We start from the raw sequence: 21,879 nt of genomic DNA, 5'->3' as shown, positions 1-21,879 counted from the left end.
ATTTGCATTCTGTTAAGTACAAATCACTGACAAATATTAGGATGTCTATTTCCCCAATGACGAAATAAACATGACTAGCTTTAATGGGCAATCCCAACTCTTTAAGATTCTTGTCTACCTGCAGAACCCTTTGGCCTAAGTCACCAACTGGCAGCCCTTCTGAGAATTAGAATTTAGTCTTCTCAATGTAACGGCTAAAGAAATTCACCCATACTGAATAATTACTACTACTGGACAGAAATCATAAGTAGCATTTTCAGAATGACGACATACAAGTTTAAATAAAGTCAAGATGGCTAAGTGACTTTTCAGGACAATAAAACAGGTTTTTAGAAATTCAAAGTTAAGTAAATGAAAAGCTAGGTCCAAAAGCAAAATACTTCTCAACTGCCTTGAGCCCTAAATTGTCATAATATTTAAAAACTTAATGTTTCTTGAGACAGTCCGTCTCCTGAGATACTGTTTAGAATGAAGATACTTGTTGAAATGCCATCAAATTCATTTTCTAATACTGCTTAAGGTTTCCTGGAATTCTCCCAAGATCCAATCATGCCCAAGGCAACATTAACTCTACACTTGGTAAAAATTCAAAGTTACTTTATTCATTTTCAATTCACTATCTAGTCTCTCCTCTTAAAGAATTTTGTAAAAACTTAACTATCGATTTTGAGTAAAATAGCGATGGAGCCTCTTCTTGGGACTGGTGACGCTGTTACGTACCAAAGTACAGAGATTACTTTCCTGATGCTTTTGGTAATACTTTTTCCAAGAATAATTGAACTCTATGTCTAAAATCAAAGCTGAATTCACATAATGATGCCTCCAATTCAGTAGTTTACTCTGTTATCCAAGGACCTATGCTCTTATCATCAGAAGCAAATATTTCATGGCTACATCCAAAGCACTCAAAGGAAAAATATAATCTGACAACATAAAGAATAGTCCCCCTATAACTGTTTATTAGAATGTGAATATATTCCAAATCAGTAACTTAAAAAAAAAAAAAAAATCAAGTTACAGAGCATGCATAAAATACAAAGTAGCGATTTACAAGGAGATAGTAGTATCTTCATAACTAATACACCAAAATAATAAAAGGGCTACAGAGGAAAACTAAGTAGACTGACCACAGCAATGCCTTCCGTGTGCCCCACACGTCATGAGCACCGCAAAAGACAGATTAACTATGAAACATAGTAATCTAGGCAAGCCCACACACATGTATATTTTGGGGATATTCCACCATCCTGAATCGTATCACTTTAGTTGACACAACTTTCAGAACACTTCAGAGTTAAGTGCTTAATATTATTCACAAAAAAATAAAACTAAATATTAGTGTGCACATTTCAGAATGAAAAATGAGTTGCTCCATTGATTTCAATAATGTAGTGGAAGAAAACTTTCAGGTTTGTACAATGCCTAATGCATTCTATTTAAACTCAAGGTACTATTTCATCTATATACTAAAAGAATACATGCCTTTTAAGTGGTACCACTTGAGCAGAAATTAACCTCTCTTGTATTCTTTAACATACTGAAACCAGATATTTAACTGGACTATATTCCATAATATACTACAAAACTCAAAAATCAGCATTGTTAAAATAATTATCCATGCCTGCTGGTGGCTATGGTGATAAAACTAGGTTGCATTTACTGGAAGGTTTTAAGACAAAATTAACACTTTGCCATCAGAGACTAAGCGCATTAAACCAGTTATTGCCTGAGCAATAAAATGCCACATAATATACTGCTGGGAAATTAGAGAAGTTAAATGACTTGGGCTGCCTGATCACTGTAACAAAGGCACCTCAGATGGAATTCCACCAGTCTCTCCGGTTCCCAGCCTGCCAGGCAGCACTGTGTGACTTATGGCCCCATAACCATGCTACTACTGAAATCATCACAGTCTTTTGTGTTTATTAAGATAATTCTTGTCGAGAAAAAAGTGTTCCCCCCTCTCTAATCAACTTTGATGTTTACAAAAATTAAAAAACAAAATTTACTAAACTACATAATCCTATTAAGGCATTTTAGAAATTGACTTCCAGAATAATGGAAAATTTATAAGCTCTCAAAATTCTACTATGTTTATAGGGCAATTCTTAGATTTATGGAAATATACTCTGCACTGAGAGAAGAGTGTGTTAATTATAAGCTGCTCTGTGGCAAAATGATAGCTTATTTCTACAGTCTTCTTAATTTGATTTAATCAAGACCAACAGGTCTGAGCTTCAAGGGATCAAGTTCTATTATGTCCTACAGTGACAGCTTCCATGATGAAAAGTAAACAATAATTGAGGAATCCAAACATTCAGTTTATTAAACTAAGGCTAGTGAAGCCATAGCATGAAAAAAAGCTGCAGTCATTCGGGACAAATGGATGATTTTATAAAGCTAAAATCAAAAGACTTGAGACATGGAAAAATTCATAAGTATGAGGAAGTAATAAAACACAAAAATGACCACAAGAATTACAAATATATTTAAATCTCAGACCTGGGAATTGGACTATACACAGCCTTCTAGGGGAGAAGAGAAACGCCTTATATGTTCTGACAGCACTGCACCTTTGGCTTGTTTTCAGTGGTTGGTGGAACATGAATAGGAACCACGTTGTTGCTTGGAGACATGTCATTTTCACGTCTGTCTGACATTTGCTTCTGAGAAACAATGCGGTATATCTCTGAGGGGAACAAAAAAGAAACAGCAACACTCACTGTGAACAGACCCATAAATCAGTGATTAAAAATTAAAGATACACAGAGGTAGAAGTTATATTCACAAGAGAAAAAAATGCAAATAAACTGAACAGAGCTCATATACTCAAAGCTCTTTTTTCAACCAGCCACTGATCAGTCAACCCATTATTTCACAATTTCCCTTAAGGTAAGAACAGAAACAAAGGCTTTCCATTCCAGAGGGAAAGGTTTACCAACCAGTTAGATAAATCTTGGTCTAAAGAGATTATAGGGCTTAGATCTAAATTTCTAACCTTATCAAAAAAAAACCTACATATATTGACACTGTACCACAGAAAAATATTTAAATCTGCATTATCAGACTCAGTAGGTATTTCTGTATGTAGTGAAGAATACAACTTCATAGACAAGTCAAAATCCCAAAGAACTCTTGGAAAAGAAGAATGGAAAGATAATGTGTATCAATGCCTTCTGAACTAAAGTTAAATTGCAATGAGATAATCATTCAAAACAGGCAACTTAAGATTTTCTAGGACACTTAGCAAAACTGTTTAGCATCCACCTCTTCCACTAAATGTCCCCTGCCATATCAGTAAGCAGAAGATGCTGGGCCATCAGCCACCACAACCACCCGCTCTCCCCAAAGAAGCACCCTGAGGGAATTGAGGATGGAGAAAAGGAATATACTGGCACTAACTAGTTAAGTAAGTGAAGTCACTCAGACCCTTTGCGACCCCATGGACTGTATAGCCTACCAGGCTCCTCTGTCCATGGGACTTTCCAGGCAATATAATACTGGAGTGGATTGCCGTTTCCTTCTCCAGCAGATCTTCCCGACCCAGGGATCGAACCAAGGTCTCGAGCATTGTAGACAGACGCTTTGTCGTCTGAGCCACCAGGGAAGACTTCTTTTGATATGCACCTTAACTAGCAAGGTGCATATCAAAAGAATGATTTCAGACTTCCCATACACAGGACAGCCCTAAACTCATTAACTTGAGATGTCTGGTTTTCTTCAGTTTTGAATCCAGACTACCCGATTTTTGTTCCAAAACTTCCTATATATCCTGGTTCCTCTCCTAACTCTTCTAAACAGTTCCTCAGAGCTATCTGAGAGGCTGCCTCCTGGACTTAGGGCAAGTCCACCAAATAAAAAATGTAATTCTCAACTTTCAGATTGTGCCTTTTTTTCAATCAACAAACTATAAGGACCAAAACTGTACTACCTTTTTCATGCTGTATCCCCAGCATATTAGGTTGGTGCAAAAGTAACTGTAGTTTTGCACTGTTGAACTTTGTCATTTGATACTGAAACACACTCTTAAATAAATGTGGTTATCAGTTCAGTCACTCAGTCATGTCCAACTCTTTGTGACCCCATGGACTGCAGCATGCCAGGCTTCCCTGTCCATCACCAACTCCCAAAGCTTGCTCAAACCCATGTCCATCGAGTTGGTGATGCCATCCAACTATCTCATCCTCTGTCATCCCTTTCTCTTCCTACCTGCAATCTTTCCCAGCATCAGGGTCTTTTCCAATGAGTCAGTTCTTCATATTAGTGGCCAAAGTACTGGAGCTTCATCTTCAGCATCAGTCCTTCCAATAACTATTCAGGACTGATTTCCTTTAGGATGGACTGGTTTGATCTCCTTGCTCAAAAGTTATGTTATACATCATTTTAATGGGCACTTCTTGCATTTCTTTTTTTTTGGCTAATGGCTTATTACTTGCTATTTATATTTATTTTAGACTTGGCAAATATTAGACAAAAAGCAAATTTGAGTGATTTTCTTATTCAAGTTCAAAATGGGTCGTAAAGCAGTGGAGACAGCTTGCAACATCAACAATGTGTTTGGCCTAGGAACTGCTAACGAATGTACAGTGTAGTGGTGGTTCAAGGAGTTTTGCAAAGGAGACAAGAGCCTTGAAGACGAGAACCACAGTGGCTGACCTTTAGAAGTTGACAATGACCAACTGAGAGGATCACCAAAGTTGATCCTCTTACAACTACACGAGAACTTGCTGAAGAACTCAACATCGACCATTCTACGGTCATTCAACATTTGAAGCAAATTGGAAAGGTGAATAAGCAAAGTAAGTGGGTGCCTCATGAGTGGACTGAAAAATTTTAAAAATCATCATTTTATAGCATCTTCTCCTGTCCTAAGCAACAACAACAAACCATTTCTCCATCAAAAATTGTGACGTGATGAAAAGTGGATTTTAGATGTCAACCAATGACAACCAGCTCAGTGACTGGACCGAGAAGCTCCAAAGCACTTCCCAAAGCCAAACTTACACCAAAAAATGGTCATGGCCACTGTTTCAGTGGTCTGCTGCCAGTCTGATCCAGTACAGCTTCCTGAATCCCAGCAAAACCATAATATGTGAGAAGCATGCTCAGCAATTAGATGAGATGCACGGAAAACTGCAATGCCTGAAGCCAGCATCAGTCAACAGGATGGGCCCAATTCTTCTCCATGACAAAGCACAACCGCATATCGCACAACCAAACGCTGCAGAAGTTGAACAAATTGGGCCACGGAACTTTAGCCTCATCCGCCATATTCGCCTGACCTCTCGACAACTGATTACTACTTAAAGCATCCTGAAAATTTTTTTCCAGGAAAGTGCTTCCACAACCAGCAGGATGGAGAAAATGTCTTCCAAGAGTCTGCTGAATCCCAAAGCACAAATTTTGCACTACAGGAATAAAAAAAACACTTATTTCTCATTGACAAAAATGTGCTGATTATAATGGTTCCTATTTTGATTAATAAAGATGTGTTTGAGCCTAGTTATAATGACTTAAAATTCACAGTCCAAAACTGCAATTATGTTTACACCAACCTAATAGTAGGGGATCAATAACTAAGTACATGATAAATTATTATTAAATTCCTCTACAGCAAGTTATTGTTGTTCATTTGCTAAGTCATACCCAGCTCTTTGCGACCCCATAGGCTGCAGCATGCCAGGCTTCCCTGTCCTTCACTATCTCCTGGAGTTTGCTCAAAATCATGTCCTACAGCAAGTGTCCTTATTTAATAAATAATTGTATTTTTAATAAATTGGTCTTACAGTGCACTGCCTAAAAGTAGCTCCTGCTGACTATATAAACTCCTTACAAAGAATAGATCTTATTTTGTTTTCACAGTGCTTCCTCAGGAAAAAACACCCTCTAAAAGTAAGGGAATTCTAAAAATGGGACAAATTGACACGATATGCCTCCTATTATGTGGTACTGTGAAGTATAACATATTCCTATGAATGACACCTATATATTCCTACCAAAAAATGTTTAAAATGAAGTTATCATGAGGAAATAATGAGATAAATCCAGACTGAGGGACATTCTGTAGGACAACTGGCCAAGACTCTTTTTCGGCTGTGCCAGGCCTTGGTTGAAGCATATTCTGCAGTTGCAGCATGTGTGATCTAGTTCCCGGAACCAGGGATCAAAGCTGGCCCCACTGCACTGGGAGCACAGAGCCTGAGCCACCGGACAAGGGAAGTCCCTTGGCCAAGACTTCAACAAACGTTACGCACAAAATACATTAAAAATCGAAAATAAATGCTTTAGATGTGGGCTATGGCCCATCTATTTATATTAAATATGCATTAACTGCCTATTTAAGTAAATAAAATTTAAAATCCAATTCCTCAGTCCAATAGCCATACTTCAAGTGCGTAACAACCACCTATAGTCAGTGACTACCCTATTCAGTACCCAAAAATGTAACAATTCCATTAATCCAATGTGTTTTCCTTGACCAGATCCCAGGTTTAAACTGTAAAAACCAAATCTATAAAACACAAATCTGAATACAACTTGCACATTAGATAATACTACATGAACATAAAGTTCTTGGATATATGACATTGTGATTATTTTAATATAAAGTTATGGGGTAAAAAACAAAAGCAGAATCATATTTTCAAAATGTCCAAGAATACAGCAATCAAATGCAATGTACAAACATCATTTGGATTTTAGTTTGAACTATTAAAATTTGAGACAGGAAATTGTAATATTGTTTGAGTAACAGAGGACAATAAGGAATTACTGCCAATTTTTAAGTGGTTTTATTGTTATGGGGTTTAAATTCTATCTTTTAGATATACATCATGAAATGTTTACAAATGAAATGACATAATACCTCGAATTCGTTTCAAAACAATGGGGGTGGCAGTAGGTGGAAGAAAGACAGGCTCTGGACTGATGGTTATCAATGACTACATGGGAGCTCATGACAGTACCCTACTTTTGGCATGCTGAGAACTTTCCATAACAAAAAGTTAAAGGAAAGAAAATACATTAATTAATTTTTTTTTCCAAATTAAAAAAACTAATGTTCCAAAAGCTGAACAAGAGCAAACTATAATCAACTGTGTATGTAAACTAACAAGGACACTGACAGCTAGTGTACCTTTTCTTATGCTTTTCTGGGGGAGCAGGTGGCTAAAATTCATGCTTTAAAAGGTTGACAGTGGTTCAAAGAACCAAGAGAAAAAAATGAGATTACAATAAACACTACTGACTAGAGTTGTTTAAAAAAAATAAATAAATAAAAATAAAAAGGATATGAAGGCAGAGCCTTCATTTACATTCTTTCCATTAAAAGGGGATGGGACTAGAGTATATCAAGGGTAAAAAGGAAAAATCATTCAATCAGGCGAGTGACTAAGGACAAAAGATAACCATCAACTTACTATGAAACTAGACTCTTCAGTCTTTATTATGTTTTCTCTCTAATCCCAAATTGGATGGCTCTTCTTCAAGTACAAATGATTAAATGAGACCCTCTATAAATTTAACTTCTTTACAAGTGGTTTTCAATGTTGTTAGGGGAACCAAAACAAAAAATATTTTACAGGTTCTTACATGAAAAGCAAATAATGGACAAGAGGAAAAAGCAGAGTTCTCAGAGAACACAGAAAGGTAAATAATTAGAGATCTCATTATAAGGAAAACAAATTTGAGCAGCGTTATAAAACTGCCTGCAAGTACTACATTCTGTTTGGCAGAAATCGATTACTCCTACATTGCTCCAATCACCAAAAAGATGCCGACCAAGGCAGTGAAGAAAAAGAAGCTTGATCAGAAAATGAGGAGAAAATTTTCTTTCAGGTAGAATGGGCACTAAGAAGCTACACAATTACTTAACATCTCTTGTGGCTGGATGTGTCACTCAGAAAAAAACTTTGATAAGAAAACAGGAAGCAGGTACCTTCAGATGGTAAAGTGTCTGCCTACAACACGGGAGACCTGAGTTCAACCCCTGGGTCGGGAAGATCTCCTGGAGAAGGAAATGGCAACCCACTCCAGTATTCTTGCCTGGAAAATCCCATGGACGGAGGAACCTGGTTCGGCTACAGTCCATGGGGTCGCAAAGAGTCAGACACGACTGAGCAACTTCACTCACTCACCTTCCAGCTGGGATCCGATTAAGGAAGGTTATTTAAGTGGAGGAAGGGGTACAGGACTAAACCAGCTAAACCAGATGCAAATATTTTCCTCTACAAAGGGCATGTTCTCCTTTAGAACAAAGTGTATGTGATATACCAACTCCTGCGCAGACCCTTTTCAAGAAATTCAAAGGACAGGTTAGGTTAAAAAGAAGGAACTCTGCTTTATCGTTCATACATTAGGATCTCTTGTAGGAGATCTAAATATAAAGTAAAATATTAATATAAAATAGCTTTAAATATAACCAAATAAAGTTAAATAAAAGACATATGCCTATTTCTACTCTAATGAAGTATTTATCAAGATGCAAAGTAAATTCTAAGTTAAATGTAATAGTTTCAACCTGGTGAATAAAAAAAGCTAAAATTCTTCAGTCCTTCCAAAACTTGTGAAAATAAGAGGCCTGAATTATCCTATTAATACTACAGCTCACGTTAGAATTTATTAAAACTTCTTCAAACCCACTGCTCATGATTTAAGTTTCCTGAAGGTCAAAAATGCTCCAATTTGAGTTATTTAAAAGGCTGCCACATGCAAAGAACCAAAGCTACTATGCCTGATTAAAAGATCCTTACTACTCCAATAAGATTAGTGTCTGAAAACTCTAGTCCCACTTTTAAGAGACAATATGCTAAATGAACGAAAATTCTTTCAACTGGGAATTCCCTGGCAGTCCAGTGGTTAGGACTCTGCACTTCCACTGCAGGGGCACAGGTTCAATTTCAGCTTAGGGAACTAAGATCCTGTTAGCCACGCCACAGGACCAAAAAAAAAAAATCTTTACCACAGAATTTAGAATTTAGTCTCCATACTACAAAGATGGCTTGGACTTATTGATTACATGGAGAAACCTGGCAGACACCATAACCAACATCACCAGTTTCTAATCAGACAAACCAATATTGTGAGCATCCTGATGTGATGCGCTGAGAACACTCTGTGGTATTCCTATTGAAAGCAAATAACCAGAACTGAATCAAACAGAAACATCAGACAAACCCAAACTGAGGGACATGACAAAATAACCGACCCATACGCTTCAAGAAATGTCAATAAACCAAAAGACAGACTGAGGAACTATTCCACATTAGAGGAGACTGAAGAGTTATGATAAGTGAACGCAATGTACGATCTGATCAGATTGTCTTTTGCTAATAAAAACACAACTGGAACAGCTGGCAAAATCTGAATAAGCTCTGTAGCTTAACCATGATGAGGCACTATTATCTCTCTTTTGACCACTATACTATGGCTATGACATACTAAATATCCTTGTTTTTAGGAAAATACACACTGAAAAAAAGCTCCTAGGGATAACGAGCAGCATGCCTGTCACTCTCAAATGGTAAAGCAAAACAAAACAGTATTGTTTATATATTTAGAGAAAGGAAGAAAAAGAATAGAGTAAGTGTGGTAAAATTCCTCAGTATCTGAGGAATATGGGTTAAGGGTATTTGCAAATACTTTGTACCACTATTGCAACCTTAAGTCTGAAATAGTCAAAATTCAAATCAAAAAGAAAAAAAGTAATACAGTATGGAAGTATGGATTAATAACATCGCTTAATGAACTTGAAGATGAAAGAAAACAAAGCTGCACTGAAATCTAGAGGCTATGCAATGTATCAGACTCACTCACGCACTAACCAACTACCTCCTAAAAATACCATCAGCAAAATTATGTCAGGAAGTTACTGTCAAATTCACACATATCAAGAATGCCAGGGGTCTATTCTAAAATAAGCAACACAAATTATCTTTGAAGTAACAATGGAGATACATTTTCTAATATTTAATTTTGCATCTTAAAAAGTAAAAAGCTAGTTTTTCTTCCAGTAACATCAAAATACAATACAAATACTCCCTTAATACTGTTAATCTGTTAAGTCAGAATTAAACCTAAATGAGAATACAGTTCTATTTCCTGTCTTTTCTGTGCATTAATACTCCCATTAGTATACAGAAAAGTTTAGATCCTAACACCTGCAAAACACAAATTTCCAGTCATATGCAGTCATCTCTGATCCTACAGATCAACACTGAGATTTATTGCAGGAAGTTGAGGAAGTAGTGACTAGAGAGAGGAAAAGTGGTAATAAGTTAATCTTTTGTTTGCTTTCAAGCAATATTAATTAAGCAGTAACAAAAGCTTAATCGAGAGTGAATTTTAAGAGAAACAGCCAGCACATTCATCATTCAGCACAAAACAGTTCCATTTTAAGTACAATATATATCACTGCTTATTGATTAGTTCATGTTTGAATGGATCACAAGTTCTATGCTACAAAACGACACATAAAATTGTTAACCACAGATGAAACAAAACACTTGGCCTCATTTTCACTAAATAAATGGGCTAGAAATTGAGATCGGAATGGGCTAGAATTATAACAGAGATTTGATGGGACGTAAAAAATGACCCAACAAGGACTGATTAAAGTTTTTTCAAACGAGCTTTCTCAGAGGGCTTAAGAAGATGAAGATGACTCACATCTTAGAACACTGAATCTTAGGACTAGGGAGGTTCACTGACTTTAATTACAGAGCGAATGAGAACAAAGTGGTAAAAGGTAAAACCTACAACTCCTGGGTCTCAATTTAGTATTATCACATTGACTCAAGAGAAACCACACAAGTGCTTAAAATGAAAAAAACAAGATTTGAAGACATATGGCATATTCAATAAAATCTTGCCTGCTTTAAACAATCTGCAGTGAAAGTTGACCCAAAGATTTTTTTTTTTTTTAAAAAGTGACTGTGTTCCAAAGACTGTTTATCCAACCCTAGCATCAACCTTTATTTACTATTTTTCTGATAAGAGAAAAGAATTACAATAAAATAGATATGTAAAACATCAATATAGTTTATTTTTAATGAGTTTTTTTCATACTTTAATTGCTACTTAGCTAATATCCAATGTTTACAATGTACCAGGCGCAGTTAAATATTTTACATGTATGGAACTCACTCATTTTTGGAGTCTAGATTTCCAATAACAGTCAATTCTTTTCTATGGATTAGCTCACAGAAACAAAACCTTTTCACTCACACCATTAACAGTCAAGTCAAATTACACCACAAGGTATTTATAAATACAAGCCTCTCTTAAAAAGAAAGTAACAGAACTCCCAAAACATATTTCAACTTTACATATGAAGAAATTAAGGCCTAGAAAGGTTAAGTAACTTGCCTAACATAGCTCATTAGTAAGTGAAGGAGCCAGGATTAGAACACAAGTCAGGCTTCCAAGCCCATGCTCCTAAACCCTAAGTTTTATTCGCTACATTTTTACAGTAAAGTAAGACAACATTTAAAAGCTAAAGGGCTTCCCTGGTGACTCAAATGGTGAAGAATCTACTTGCAATGTGGAAGACCTGGGTTCAATCCCTGGGTCAGGAAGATCCCCTGGAGAAGGGAATGGCAACCCACTCCAATATTCTTGTCCGGAGAATTCCATGGACAGAGGAGCCTGGCAGGCTACAGCCCACAGTGTCATTAAGAGTCAGACTCGACTGAGTGACTAACACTTTACAAGTTAAAATCTGTTGGCCTCTAATACAACTGCTGCATACCAAGAATAAAATCTTGTTACACTATAATTAGAATCTCATTTACTTAACCATTTCTGCATATATACTTTTTAGAACATCACATAAGAGCACTATATATTAAGACTACACTCTAAATTATGAATTCTTAAAAGTAATATACATTTTTAAAGTACTTTGTATTTATTAGACTTCCCTGTAGCTCAAGGAGAAGGCAATGGCACAGCACTCCAGTACTTTTGCCTGGAAAATCCCATGAATGGAGGAGCCTGGTAGGCTGCAGTCCATGGGGTCGCTAAGAGTCGGACACGACTGAGTGACTTCACTTTCACTTTTCACTTTCATGCATTGGAGAAGGAAATGGCAACCCACTCCAGTGTTTCTGCCTTGAGAATCCCAGGGATGGAGGAGCCTGGTGGGCTGCCATCTATGGGGTCGCACAGAGTCGGACAGGACTGAAGCAACTTAGCAGCAGCAGTAGCTCAAATGGTAAACAATCTGCCTACGATGCAGGAGACCAGGGTTTGATTTCTGGGTCGGGAAGATCCTCTGGAGAAGGGAATGGCAATTCACTCCAGTATTCTTGCCTGGAGAACCCCAGGGACATAGATGCCTGGCGGGCAACAGTCCATGGGGTTGCAAAGAGTCAGACACGACTGAGTGACTAACACACACACATTTATTAGAGGATTAAGATAAAACTTTCAGATAAATTGTTCATTCTATTAAAGTGAGGATAAATATGCTCAGTTGCTCAGTCGTGTCTGACTTTGCAACCCCATGGATTGCAGCCCACCATGCTCCTCTGTCCCTAAGATTTCTTAGGCAAGAATACTGGAGTGGGTTGCCATTTCCTCCTCGAAGGGATCTTCCCAACCCAGGGATCTCAGTCCCATCTCTTGGGTCTCCTGCATTGAAAGGTGGATTCTTTACCACTGAGCCACCTGAAAATCTCCAAATTTGAGTCACTATAAATAAAATATTCTCTCACCCCTGAGGTTGACATGGTCTACACATCCACATTCCAAAAGACCATGAATTTTATTTCTTTTCCACTACTTTTTAAAACTTTTCAGTATGTTATCACTGGCTGCTTTTCTCCACATTGCTTCTTATACAATAATAAATCGTGGGAGAATTTTACCTTTTGTTTCCTAAGTTTTTAAGAATATGTATTTTCCTAGGTGCTTCTATAACACATCAGAACCAAGAACACCTTTTCTTTACTGAATTTCAAAAGGGCATTCATCTTTCCATAAATGGGATTTCAATATTTACCTTATAAAAAAGTACCATTAAGCATTGTTTTGTGTTTATGACCAGGAAGCATGGTATGCACAGACTAAAGTAATAACAGAAGTGAATGCATTACTTTCAAAGTATTTTTCCCACTATAAACCAGATGAGTTAGGATGAATGTAACTACAACAGCTCTCAAATGATAGTCATTCTTAGTGTGATTTTATAGTTTAGTTTTCTGATTAATTTGTTTAAATTATCTTTCTACTACTTCTAATTCCCACTGGTCTAATCTAAAAATGCAAGTCTTACCTGTCAAGATTGTCTGAAAAGCAGCTTCCACATTTGTAGAGTCTAGAGCAGATGTCTCAATGAATGACAAACCATTTTTTTCTGTAGGGAGACACAAAACTTCAGTCTTGTCAAATTTAAAAATACAAGGGACGTAATACACTCAGACCTTCAAAGGGAAAATAACAACTTTTTAAACCCCAGGTTCTCCCCCACTTCTTAAGCAATAAGAACACCATGCTACTTCCACTTTAGTAGATTAAAAATGAGAATTTTCATTGGCTTCTTAATTAAAACAAATACTTGCTACATCTAAACACTACCATTGGCAATGAATAACACTGGGCATAATGCAGTAAACTTACCAAATGCCCAGCCAATTTCACCCTTACTGAGCTTCCCCCTAACATACAGCCATGGTATGAACAAGGCGGGGGTATATGTGATTCACTTAGAATTCTGTTACTATTGTCTGAAACAAAGCTTCTTGACTAGAAAACAGAAAATTTTAGTCACAGCATAATCAACAGTGAAAGCTCACATCGTGCACTAGTCAAGAATGTACAATGTTGCCCTCTGGTAGGCTGCCCCTACCACCAATACAGAGTCAAGATAGGCAGATTCTCTATTAAGCCAAAAAAGTTATAACTCCAAAGCAGCTACATCCCTGTTGGTCCTTTACACTCCCTGGGCCACTACTTTTCAGACCCGCATAGAATAAGTCTTGGTAAAACAAAGACATGATGGAAAAAAGCAGGAAGCACAGAACAAACATAGATTTTATCTACCACTTCCAGGGAGAGAAAAGATAGTATTTATATTCAATTTTTGGCAGCAAAAACTCAATACTACAAGTCTAATAACTCAAAGTTAAGCAAGAGAGTCATACAGTCATCATGCATTTTCAAAACAAGTTCTGTTAAGCATTCACGTTTACCTTTCCAGAACTGTTGCAACCCATTACCCTCATTGGAAGGGTCATGAAAACTAAGAAATACAGAAGCACTGTAATATCACAGAATTCGTACCACTAACCTGCAAAAGCTCTTGCTTCATCTGTAGGAACTGCCCTGAGATGGCGCAAATCACTCTTATTGCCCACAAGCATGATAACAATGTTACTATCAGCGTGATCTCTTAGTTCTTTCAGCCATCGCTCTACATTTTCATATGTGAGATGTTTAGCAATGTCATAAACCAATAAGGCACCTACAGCTCCACGATAGTATCTGAAAACAGAAAAATGTATTTAACTATTAGAAAACAACCATAAGATGGGAGAGAACACCAGACAAGACTAAGTATATGAACTATGTATGTATATACACACACACACTCTCACACTTTTTTTTTTTTAAACACACGAATTTTAGAATACTAATACAGGAATTCTTTAAAGGAAACAAAACAGTACTTTTTTCCAATACCAAAAGTCAGCTAATCCACTTTGGTAGCTATTTCACAGAACTTAAAAATGCTGAGAGACTTCCCTGGTGGTCTAATGGTTAAGAATCCGCCTACCAATACAAGGGACACCGGTTTGATCCCTGGTCTGGGGAGATTCCACGTGCTGTGGAGCAAACTAAGCCCATGAGCCACGTGCTGCAACCAGAGTGCCACGCATGTAGCAATGTAGACCCAGCCCAGCCAAAAATAAATAAAATTTGTTTTAAAAATGCTGAGACTTACGCTGATGTTATAGCGCGGTATCGTTCTTGCCCTGCCGTGTCCCATATCTGTGCCTTTATTGTTTTCCCATCAACCTGGATGCTTCTTGTTGCAAACTCTACTCCAATGGTGCTCTTGCTTTCAAGATTAAACTCATTTCGAGTAAATCGAGACAGGAGATTACTCTTTCCAACACCAGAATCTCCAATAAGAACAACTAAAAAGACAAAGTACTTAATGTCAGATGGATGAGGCACACATATTCAGAAGACCATCATGTTTTAAAGCAAAAAAGATAGGGCATCAGATTTTTAAAAAAGGAATGAGGGTAGGGAGGAAGAGTTGAATGCTCATGTTACCAATCGATAAAATCAATTTATTCTTTTTAATGTGTTTCTACCTGCATAGTGACTTCCACCCATCATCTACTTAGTATCCTGTCTTACAAATGCAAATATTAATCATAGGTCTACTAGGCACTGATGACAGGCTAATGCATTAATTTAACAATCAACACTATATCAAACTTATTACCTTACAAGGTTATACTTGAGAGGTAAATCCTAAATCAAATGAACAATCTGTGATATGAAAATGTATTAGACATGAAAGCAACAAAGGATGTTAGTGCCCTAAGTATGTTCTACTTAGTTTCATCAAAGCCTGGGTGTGACCTCAGGACTCATATCTAGGCAAAATGAACACATTTAACACAGTAGGCAGCAAGTTTATAAACTTTGCCACCCAGATCACAGAAGCTACAATGACCCTCCCATAATTACATTTATCAGACTAGCAAGAAAACTCGAGACCCCTCCAAAATCAAGGAGCCCTAGAAAGCTGACTAATAATTTTGACTTACTCTGAGTCAAAGGCAAAGGAAGTCATAACTTTCACTGATGACTTAAAAAAGAAGAAGAAACAGGTTTGTTTGACTGATTAGATGAATTTATATCCTCTGATTACTATAGGAAGTAGTTTATTTTCAAGCTAACTACAGTGGATTCTTTCTCACCTAAGGTGATATATCACACTTCAAAAACAATGGGGAAATAGGCAGTTGTTTTAAAGTGTTTCTATCTGAACTTAAAGAACAAAAGCTCACAGGTTTTCAGAATCTGAGCTTGATAACATTTTTTCCTTGGTAGAAGTTTTTTTATCAATGTTTCAGAAAATATTATGCTTACTCCTACTATTGACTGCTAACGCATCTTCTCAGTTCTTTACTAGCTAACTGATTTATTAGATACCAGGAATAAATAATCAAACACTCAAGAGTAACAGCAAGGTGTAAGACCATGCCTTACTAACGAGACTGGTATTTCAGCGGAAGGGGGACATGGCAAGGGAAGGAAACGCTGTGAGAGCTCCCTGCACTCGGGCCAGAGGGCAGACCGTCCATTATGCGCGAGAACGGATGTAAGCCGGCCTCTGGACAGTCTTGGAGAGAGTACACTGTCAAATGCATATCTTTCTGGCTTCCTCTATCAGCTGATTCAGCAAAAAAAATCACCCAGGCAGCAGTGACTCCATGCAGCAAAAGGCACAGTTATTTCCAGTTAGTCAATTAGAGGGTGTCAAAAGTACTACAGCAAACACAGACAATACAGTAAATGCTTCTACCAGGGAAGAAGACGGTAAGGTCATGAAAGTAACATATAAAAACATTTCCAATTTTATAGTGTACTACAGCTGGTTCCTAAGTTAGTTTTCAAGGTCCTCCATTCTAAATGTGAGGTAAAATTCCAGTTTCAGTAATAAAAGTCTACCCTATTAGCAGAGTATACTCACTTAGTAGGGAACTAAGGTTGCCTCAGTTCAAAAGGGTGGATGTTCTGCTGACGACACCTCTTTTGAATCTTTCCTGGCCCCACACTAGCACTGAGGTATAAAAGCTTCACTTGAAGTAGGAATAGGAAACGGAAAAACCCAAAAGTTGAACATTTCTACTTCCAAGGCACTCAGATTTACCAGTCAGATGAATCAGTTTAGAAACCAATCACTTAGTTCAAAGCCAAAGAGCAAGACATCTAGAATGACACTGCCGGGACTTCCCTGGTGGTCCAATGGTGAGACTCCACGCCCTTCCACGGAAGGGGGCACGGGTTTGACCCCTAGTGGGGAACTAAGATCCCAAATGCCACATGGTGCAGCCAAAAAAGCTAAATAAAAACAAACAGAATGACAATGCCTTTGGAAAACATATAACTCAATAACTCCATCCCACAAAAACTCTTAATACTTTCAAGTTTTGGTTTCTTGCCTTTTAACTTCCACTTTATCGATTATATTCTGTCTCCCCATTCTCAAATCTTTGCACTGTCATAAAGACATTTAGTAAGAACATTTTTTCCCTTGATATAACCAATTAATTTTAACATAAAAATTATTACTAGCACCCTTATCTGAAAATAATTCAAGATACATGAATACTTCATACAGTAGAAAAGTTATCTCAACTAGACACAGGCAAGGTTGACAAGAATTATGACTAGCGACTTGTTAAAGGATTATATCTTAAATGACAACAGAAGATATTGCTTCTTTAAGAACAGCACTGCCAAGATGCTGCTGAGAAATGACACAATATGGAAAACTTCTTCTATGCAGTTACCAAATGAGAAACTGCACCAAGAAAGGTTATATTTAGGCTCACTAAATAATAAACAAACTAGAATGGATTAAGTTACCTGAACAACTGAAAAGAATTCACTGTGATTTTAAAAACAAATCAAAAGTAAACAGACTCAAACTTAGTTTCCGACCAAAAACAGTTTCATTAAGATGATAATATTTAATTGCTTTTTTAAAATATGATCCACTATATGATTACATCCTATAGTTCAAGAAAGAAATTTGCAGTGACTTTCCTTACTTTTTATCACTAGTATCTTAAAGTTCTTCCACTTTAAACATTTTATAACTGTAGCCATCTACGTAAAATATATGTGTGTGTGTAAGTATAAATTAAATAATAGAATCTGTATATGAAACGTCACATTTCTTAAACAAATCTGATAATATTCATTATCACTTGGTTAACCTCATCTAATACTAAATTTGGTTCATTATATATCAAATACTAGGCTGCTAAAAGCTATAAAAAGAATATACGCATTAACTGACCATTATTTAATAAGAATTTCCAACTCTTCAACCACATTTAGTTTTATACAGTCTGTTACAAACTAATGTACTAGACAAAAATTTCATTCAACAAATCAATCATAATATCTCAGACCTAACAGTTATAACCTGAAGTAACTGATAATTTTCACACTGGTTTATAAATAAACTTGGAGATCTTTCTACTTTCAACTATATTCATAGTCCAAACTCACCAAGAGTCTTTTTTAAAATTAAATAAGGCTGAAGTCTAGACAAGTTTTTCTAGATTCAGCAGAACCCAAATTGCTCAACCATAAGTTGTGAAAGAAAAACTATCAAGATGCAAGACAGCAAAGTTCCTCTGATCAGCCCCACTAACAATCAGCTGATGGTTAATTACTACTGACCTTCAATTAGACTGAAAAGAAAATGGTGTAGACTACGTACACAGATATTTTCAGAATATGTGACTCTGATTGAGTTAATGTCTACCACAATATTTGTCAACAGGAACTATGATTGATTTATACTTCACTTACGTGTCTGTCCCACAGGGCCTTAATCACAGTGTGTAAATGTAGAATTAACATTTTTAAAACAGTCAAGTTTTAAAATTAAAATTCACCACCACCAGCAGTCTCACTGTTGAGCTAAAGATTAATGTTCAAGAACAAATACATAATTTAAAATAATTTTCCTACTCTCCCCACATTACACTTCCACTTGAAGCACTCCATCCTACACCAATCAGGATATCCCTTCATTTTCAACTGATTAGAGCTACAAACTAATTTATAATTCCCTCAACTATTAAGTTTGCTAGGATAAGTTTTCTTCCAAGTAGACAGCTGCAGCTCATCTCAGGGAATATCTACAAAGAATAAAACCATTTTAAAATGAAATTATTGTTGCTTCTCTTTAAATTAAAATTGTATAAATAAGAAATTGGCTATATAATCACAGAAGTTAAAAAGTGACTCATATACTATTAAGAGCTTTTTTAAAAAGTGGAAATCTTTCTCAGCAGAATTTTTAAAAACATTCTATTAAACAGCAAAGTGTACAACAAATGAAACCAAAACCTGTGGAACTTTAAAATACTTTAGAAGGCTCTAGTTTTAAGTTTCTTTACTAATACTTAAATGCTCTTCCAGTTATAGATTTACGGTTTTAAGAAAACAAAAACAAAAACAAAAAAACTGTAAGAACCACAGTAACTTCTTTAACATTATCTGAGTTCTCAGAGAAGCTAAAACTTTACAGTCTCACTTAATTCTCACAACAGTCCTGAGAGATACTATTTTCTTTTTACAGATGAGGGAACTGAGGCTCAAAAGAGTCAGCTTTCCCAAGGTCACAAAGCAAATATACGACCTGAGGCAGTAATTTGAAACCAGGCCTGTGCGATTCCAAAGCCCTGTGCTTTCTCAATCATTGTTAGCAAAGTGGTCTAAACCCCAAAGCTAAATTAAAATCCATTAAGCCAATCCAGGGTACTAAATATTTTGGGGGAGGAAATAACTAGGTTCTATAACCAACATTCAAGTTGTAAACCAAACAAGAGAAATACTCTGATAGTCTATCTTGTCCTAAATTAATTACTTCAAAAGCAGCCCTTATGTAAAAAAACAAATCTCCCTTTAATGACTACACCCCAGTCTCCAGGGTCTCACTGAAGTAATCTCACCAGATTTCAGAAGCCTTCAGCCAAAAGAATGTAAACTAATCCATGTTTCTTTTTTGTATTTGTAAAATGATTAAGTACCCTCTTCTCTGTGAACAACTTCCCACTGTCAGGCGGTGGGAGTGGATACTGAAGGTACTCACTCTACAGAAAAATTTCTGGCCCAGAAGAGTAAGTGGCGGTAGGCCCATCAACTAGTAGGCCAAGGTTTGCAGGGTACTGGTGAAGCAATGTTTCCTGCTTTGTTTAGTCAACCATACTTAGCACCCAGTGGCAAAGTCAGAAAGAGTCACTAAGCTTAACATTCTTTTCAAACTCCACCCTTCACTGTAAAGCTTTAATAGTAATGGCTTCTTACTCGCTGGTAATGATCTTTGTTCAGCATACTACTGATGGCTGCCCTCCTAACTCCGGACCAGAGAAACAGCATCAGAGAGAGAGCATTCATCCAACAACAAAAGCATTTACTGTACTTTCCTCTCAAGGAAAGCTGTACCCATTATCTTTGTCGATTACAAAAAAAAAAAAAAAACTATTTGGATTCTTTCCGGACTAACCAATAAGCAATTCTTTTTTTCACTCCCCATCCTCCACTATGTTTTGTCCAAGGGCACTACATGGTTCCCCCTATCTTATGAAAAATATTTAATTTGACCAAAGAGCACACAACTTCCCCATGCTCCCCCACCTTTGGGGAAAGGTATGTGGCCAACCAGGACGCTTCCCTTCCTGTTCTAAAAACACCGAAAGGTTGGATCCTCCCAATGTTGCAGCAGGAAGCAACCAGTCCGTAGCGATAAAGCAAGCTATTTGTGCAGCGTACAACCTTTCCTGCTCAGGAACTGGGCCTTCAGGTCTGGCAAGGATAACAGCCACCACCCATCCGCAACCCCTAGTCTCGGACACAGTCAAGAGTTATCCCAGGCTGGTTGCCTCTGGGTAGGGAAGGCAGGAGAAAAGAAGGCTGGGTGGGAAGTCACATCGGTCTGCCCGGTCACTGCGACAAGTGCGCGCGTGGGTGCTGGGACAATCCCTCCTGCCCTACCCCCCACCGCCGGGGTCGCACGAGCGACGTGGGAGAGCTCGTAAACTACTCGCGGAGGGAAGGCAGAAAAAGAGCTACCAATGCCGGGGGCCATGCGAGGTTTCAGACCACGAGAAGTGTGGGGTGGGTGGGGGTGGGGCCGCCGACCCGCTCGGATTTTTAACCAGGGCCTGGCCCCGGGGATAGAAGAGGGCGAGGAGAGGCGGCTTGTCCGAGGGCAGGGAAAGGGTTCGCCCGAGGGAAAAGGGAGGCAGATAAGAAAAAGATCTGTATGGGAGAGTGCGCCGAAAGAAAGGTGAAGAACGAGGGTAAGGGCCTGTCTGAGGGGCTCAGGAAGGGTGTATACCGAAGGGGAGGGGGCGCTGAACCCGAAAAGATGGATGGTGGGGGGGGCGCCCCATTAAGGGGGCCCCGAACCCGGGGAGGAAAGAAGGCGATTTGAGAGACGGCAGCCGGCCACGAGAGGGGCGCAGGGTAGGGACTGTGAGGCTTCCTAAGGCCTCTGGGGAGGTCGCTATGAGACCGCTGTGTGGTGAGGACCCCCATCCGTGAGTGGAAGGAAAGGGGCTGAGCTGGGGGACCTCAGGATAAGCCGCACAGAGAGGAAGAGCTGAGGAAGGCCGATCTCAGAACAGGGGCAACCCGCGGGCGGGTCCCCCGGGAGTGTCCCGGGCCCCCAAACCGGGACTCGAGGGAGAGTTCCAGAGCCCACGGCCTCACCTTTGAAGAGGTAGTCGTACTCGTCGTCGCGGGTGCCCATTGCGCGGCCGAGAAACGAAGGGGCGGGAGCAGCAGTGGTACCGGTGGGACCAGGGGGCGTCGCTGCAGGGGTAACCCGAACGCCGAGCTTCAGCTGCCGGACCCGGTAAAGAACCCCTCCCTGCCGCTACGCCACTTCCGGCAGGCCCCCACCCATAGGGGGAAGTACTTCCGGGGGCGGTGCCCCGCCCCTCAGCCCAATAAAGGGGGTGTACACAAGTTTGGCGTCTGTCGTCCAAGCTTCCCGGACTCGCAGGTGTTTCGAGTGGCTTAATGAGCGCGGTACTCCCGGCTTACCTCACTTACAGAGGCTGCTCTCCATACATAATAGTCTCTCCCTCACTCCACTCGCCGTTATTCGGG

At 38.4% G+C, this 21,879-nt stretch overlaps 1 protein-coding gene across 1 annotated transcript; it reads right to left on the bottom strand.

Moving 5' to 3' along the window:
• Nucleotides 1–936: 936 nt before the first annotated feature.
• On the bottom strand, nt 937–21,657 carry RAB11A (RAB11A, member RAS oncogene family). The gene is made up of 5 exons (XM_019968148.2): nt 21,478–21,657; nt 14,942–15,137; nt 14,288–14,481; nt 13,274–13,354; nt 937–2,689 (listed from the first exon to the last, which is right to left on the bottom strand). Exons 1-5 carry the CDS (start codon nt 21,515–21,517, stop codon nt 2,550–2,552), a joined length of 651 nt encoding a protein of 216 aa, XP_019823707.1. The 5' UTR covers nt 21,518–21,657; the 3' UTR covers nt 937–2,549.
• Between the last annotated feature and the right edge of the window lie 222 nt (nt 21,658–21,879).

Source organism: Bos indicus, chromosome 10 (genome assembly GCF_029378745.1).
Source record: "Bos indicus isolate NIAB-ARS_2022 breed Sahiwal x Tharparkar chromosome 10, NIAB-ARS_B.indTharparkar_mat_pri_1.0, whole genome shotgun sequence".
Lineage (NCBI taxonomy): Eukaryota > Metazoa > Chordata > Mammalia > Artiodactyla > Bovidae > Bos > Bos indicus.
The sequence above is the reverse complement of the archived record's forward strand: the minus strand, read 5'-3'. Positions and strand labels throughout refer to the sequence as shown.

Excerpts from the sequence above, each read along its gene's own strand:
- RAB11A (XM_019968148.2), bottom strand. The coding sequence starts at position 21,517 with ATGGGCACCCGCGACGACGAGTACGACTACCTCTTCAAAG. Across the intron at positions 13,355-14,287 it reads TGAAGCAAGAGCTTTTGCAG|AAAAAAATGGTTTGTCATTC; the intron begins GTTAGTGGTACG and ends GTCTCCCTACAG. Across the intron at positions 2,690-13,273 it reads TTTTCAGACAATCTTGACAG|AGATATACCGCATTGTTTCT; the intron begins GTAAGACTTGCA and ends TGTTCCCCTCAG.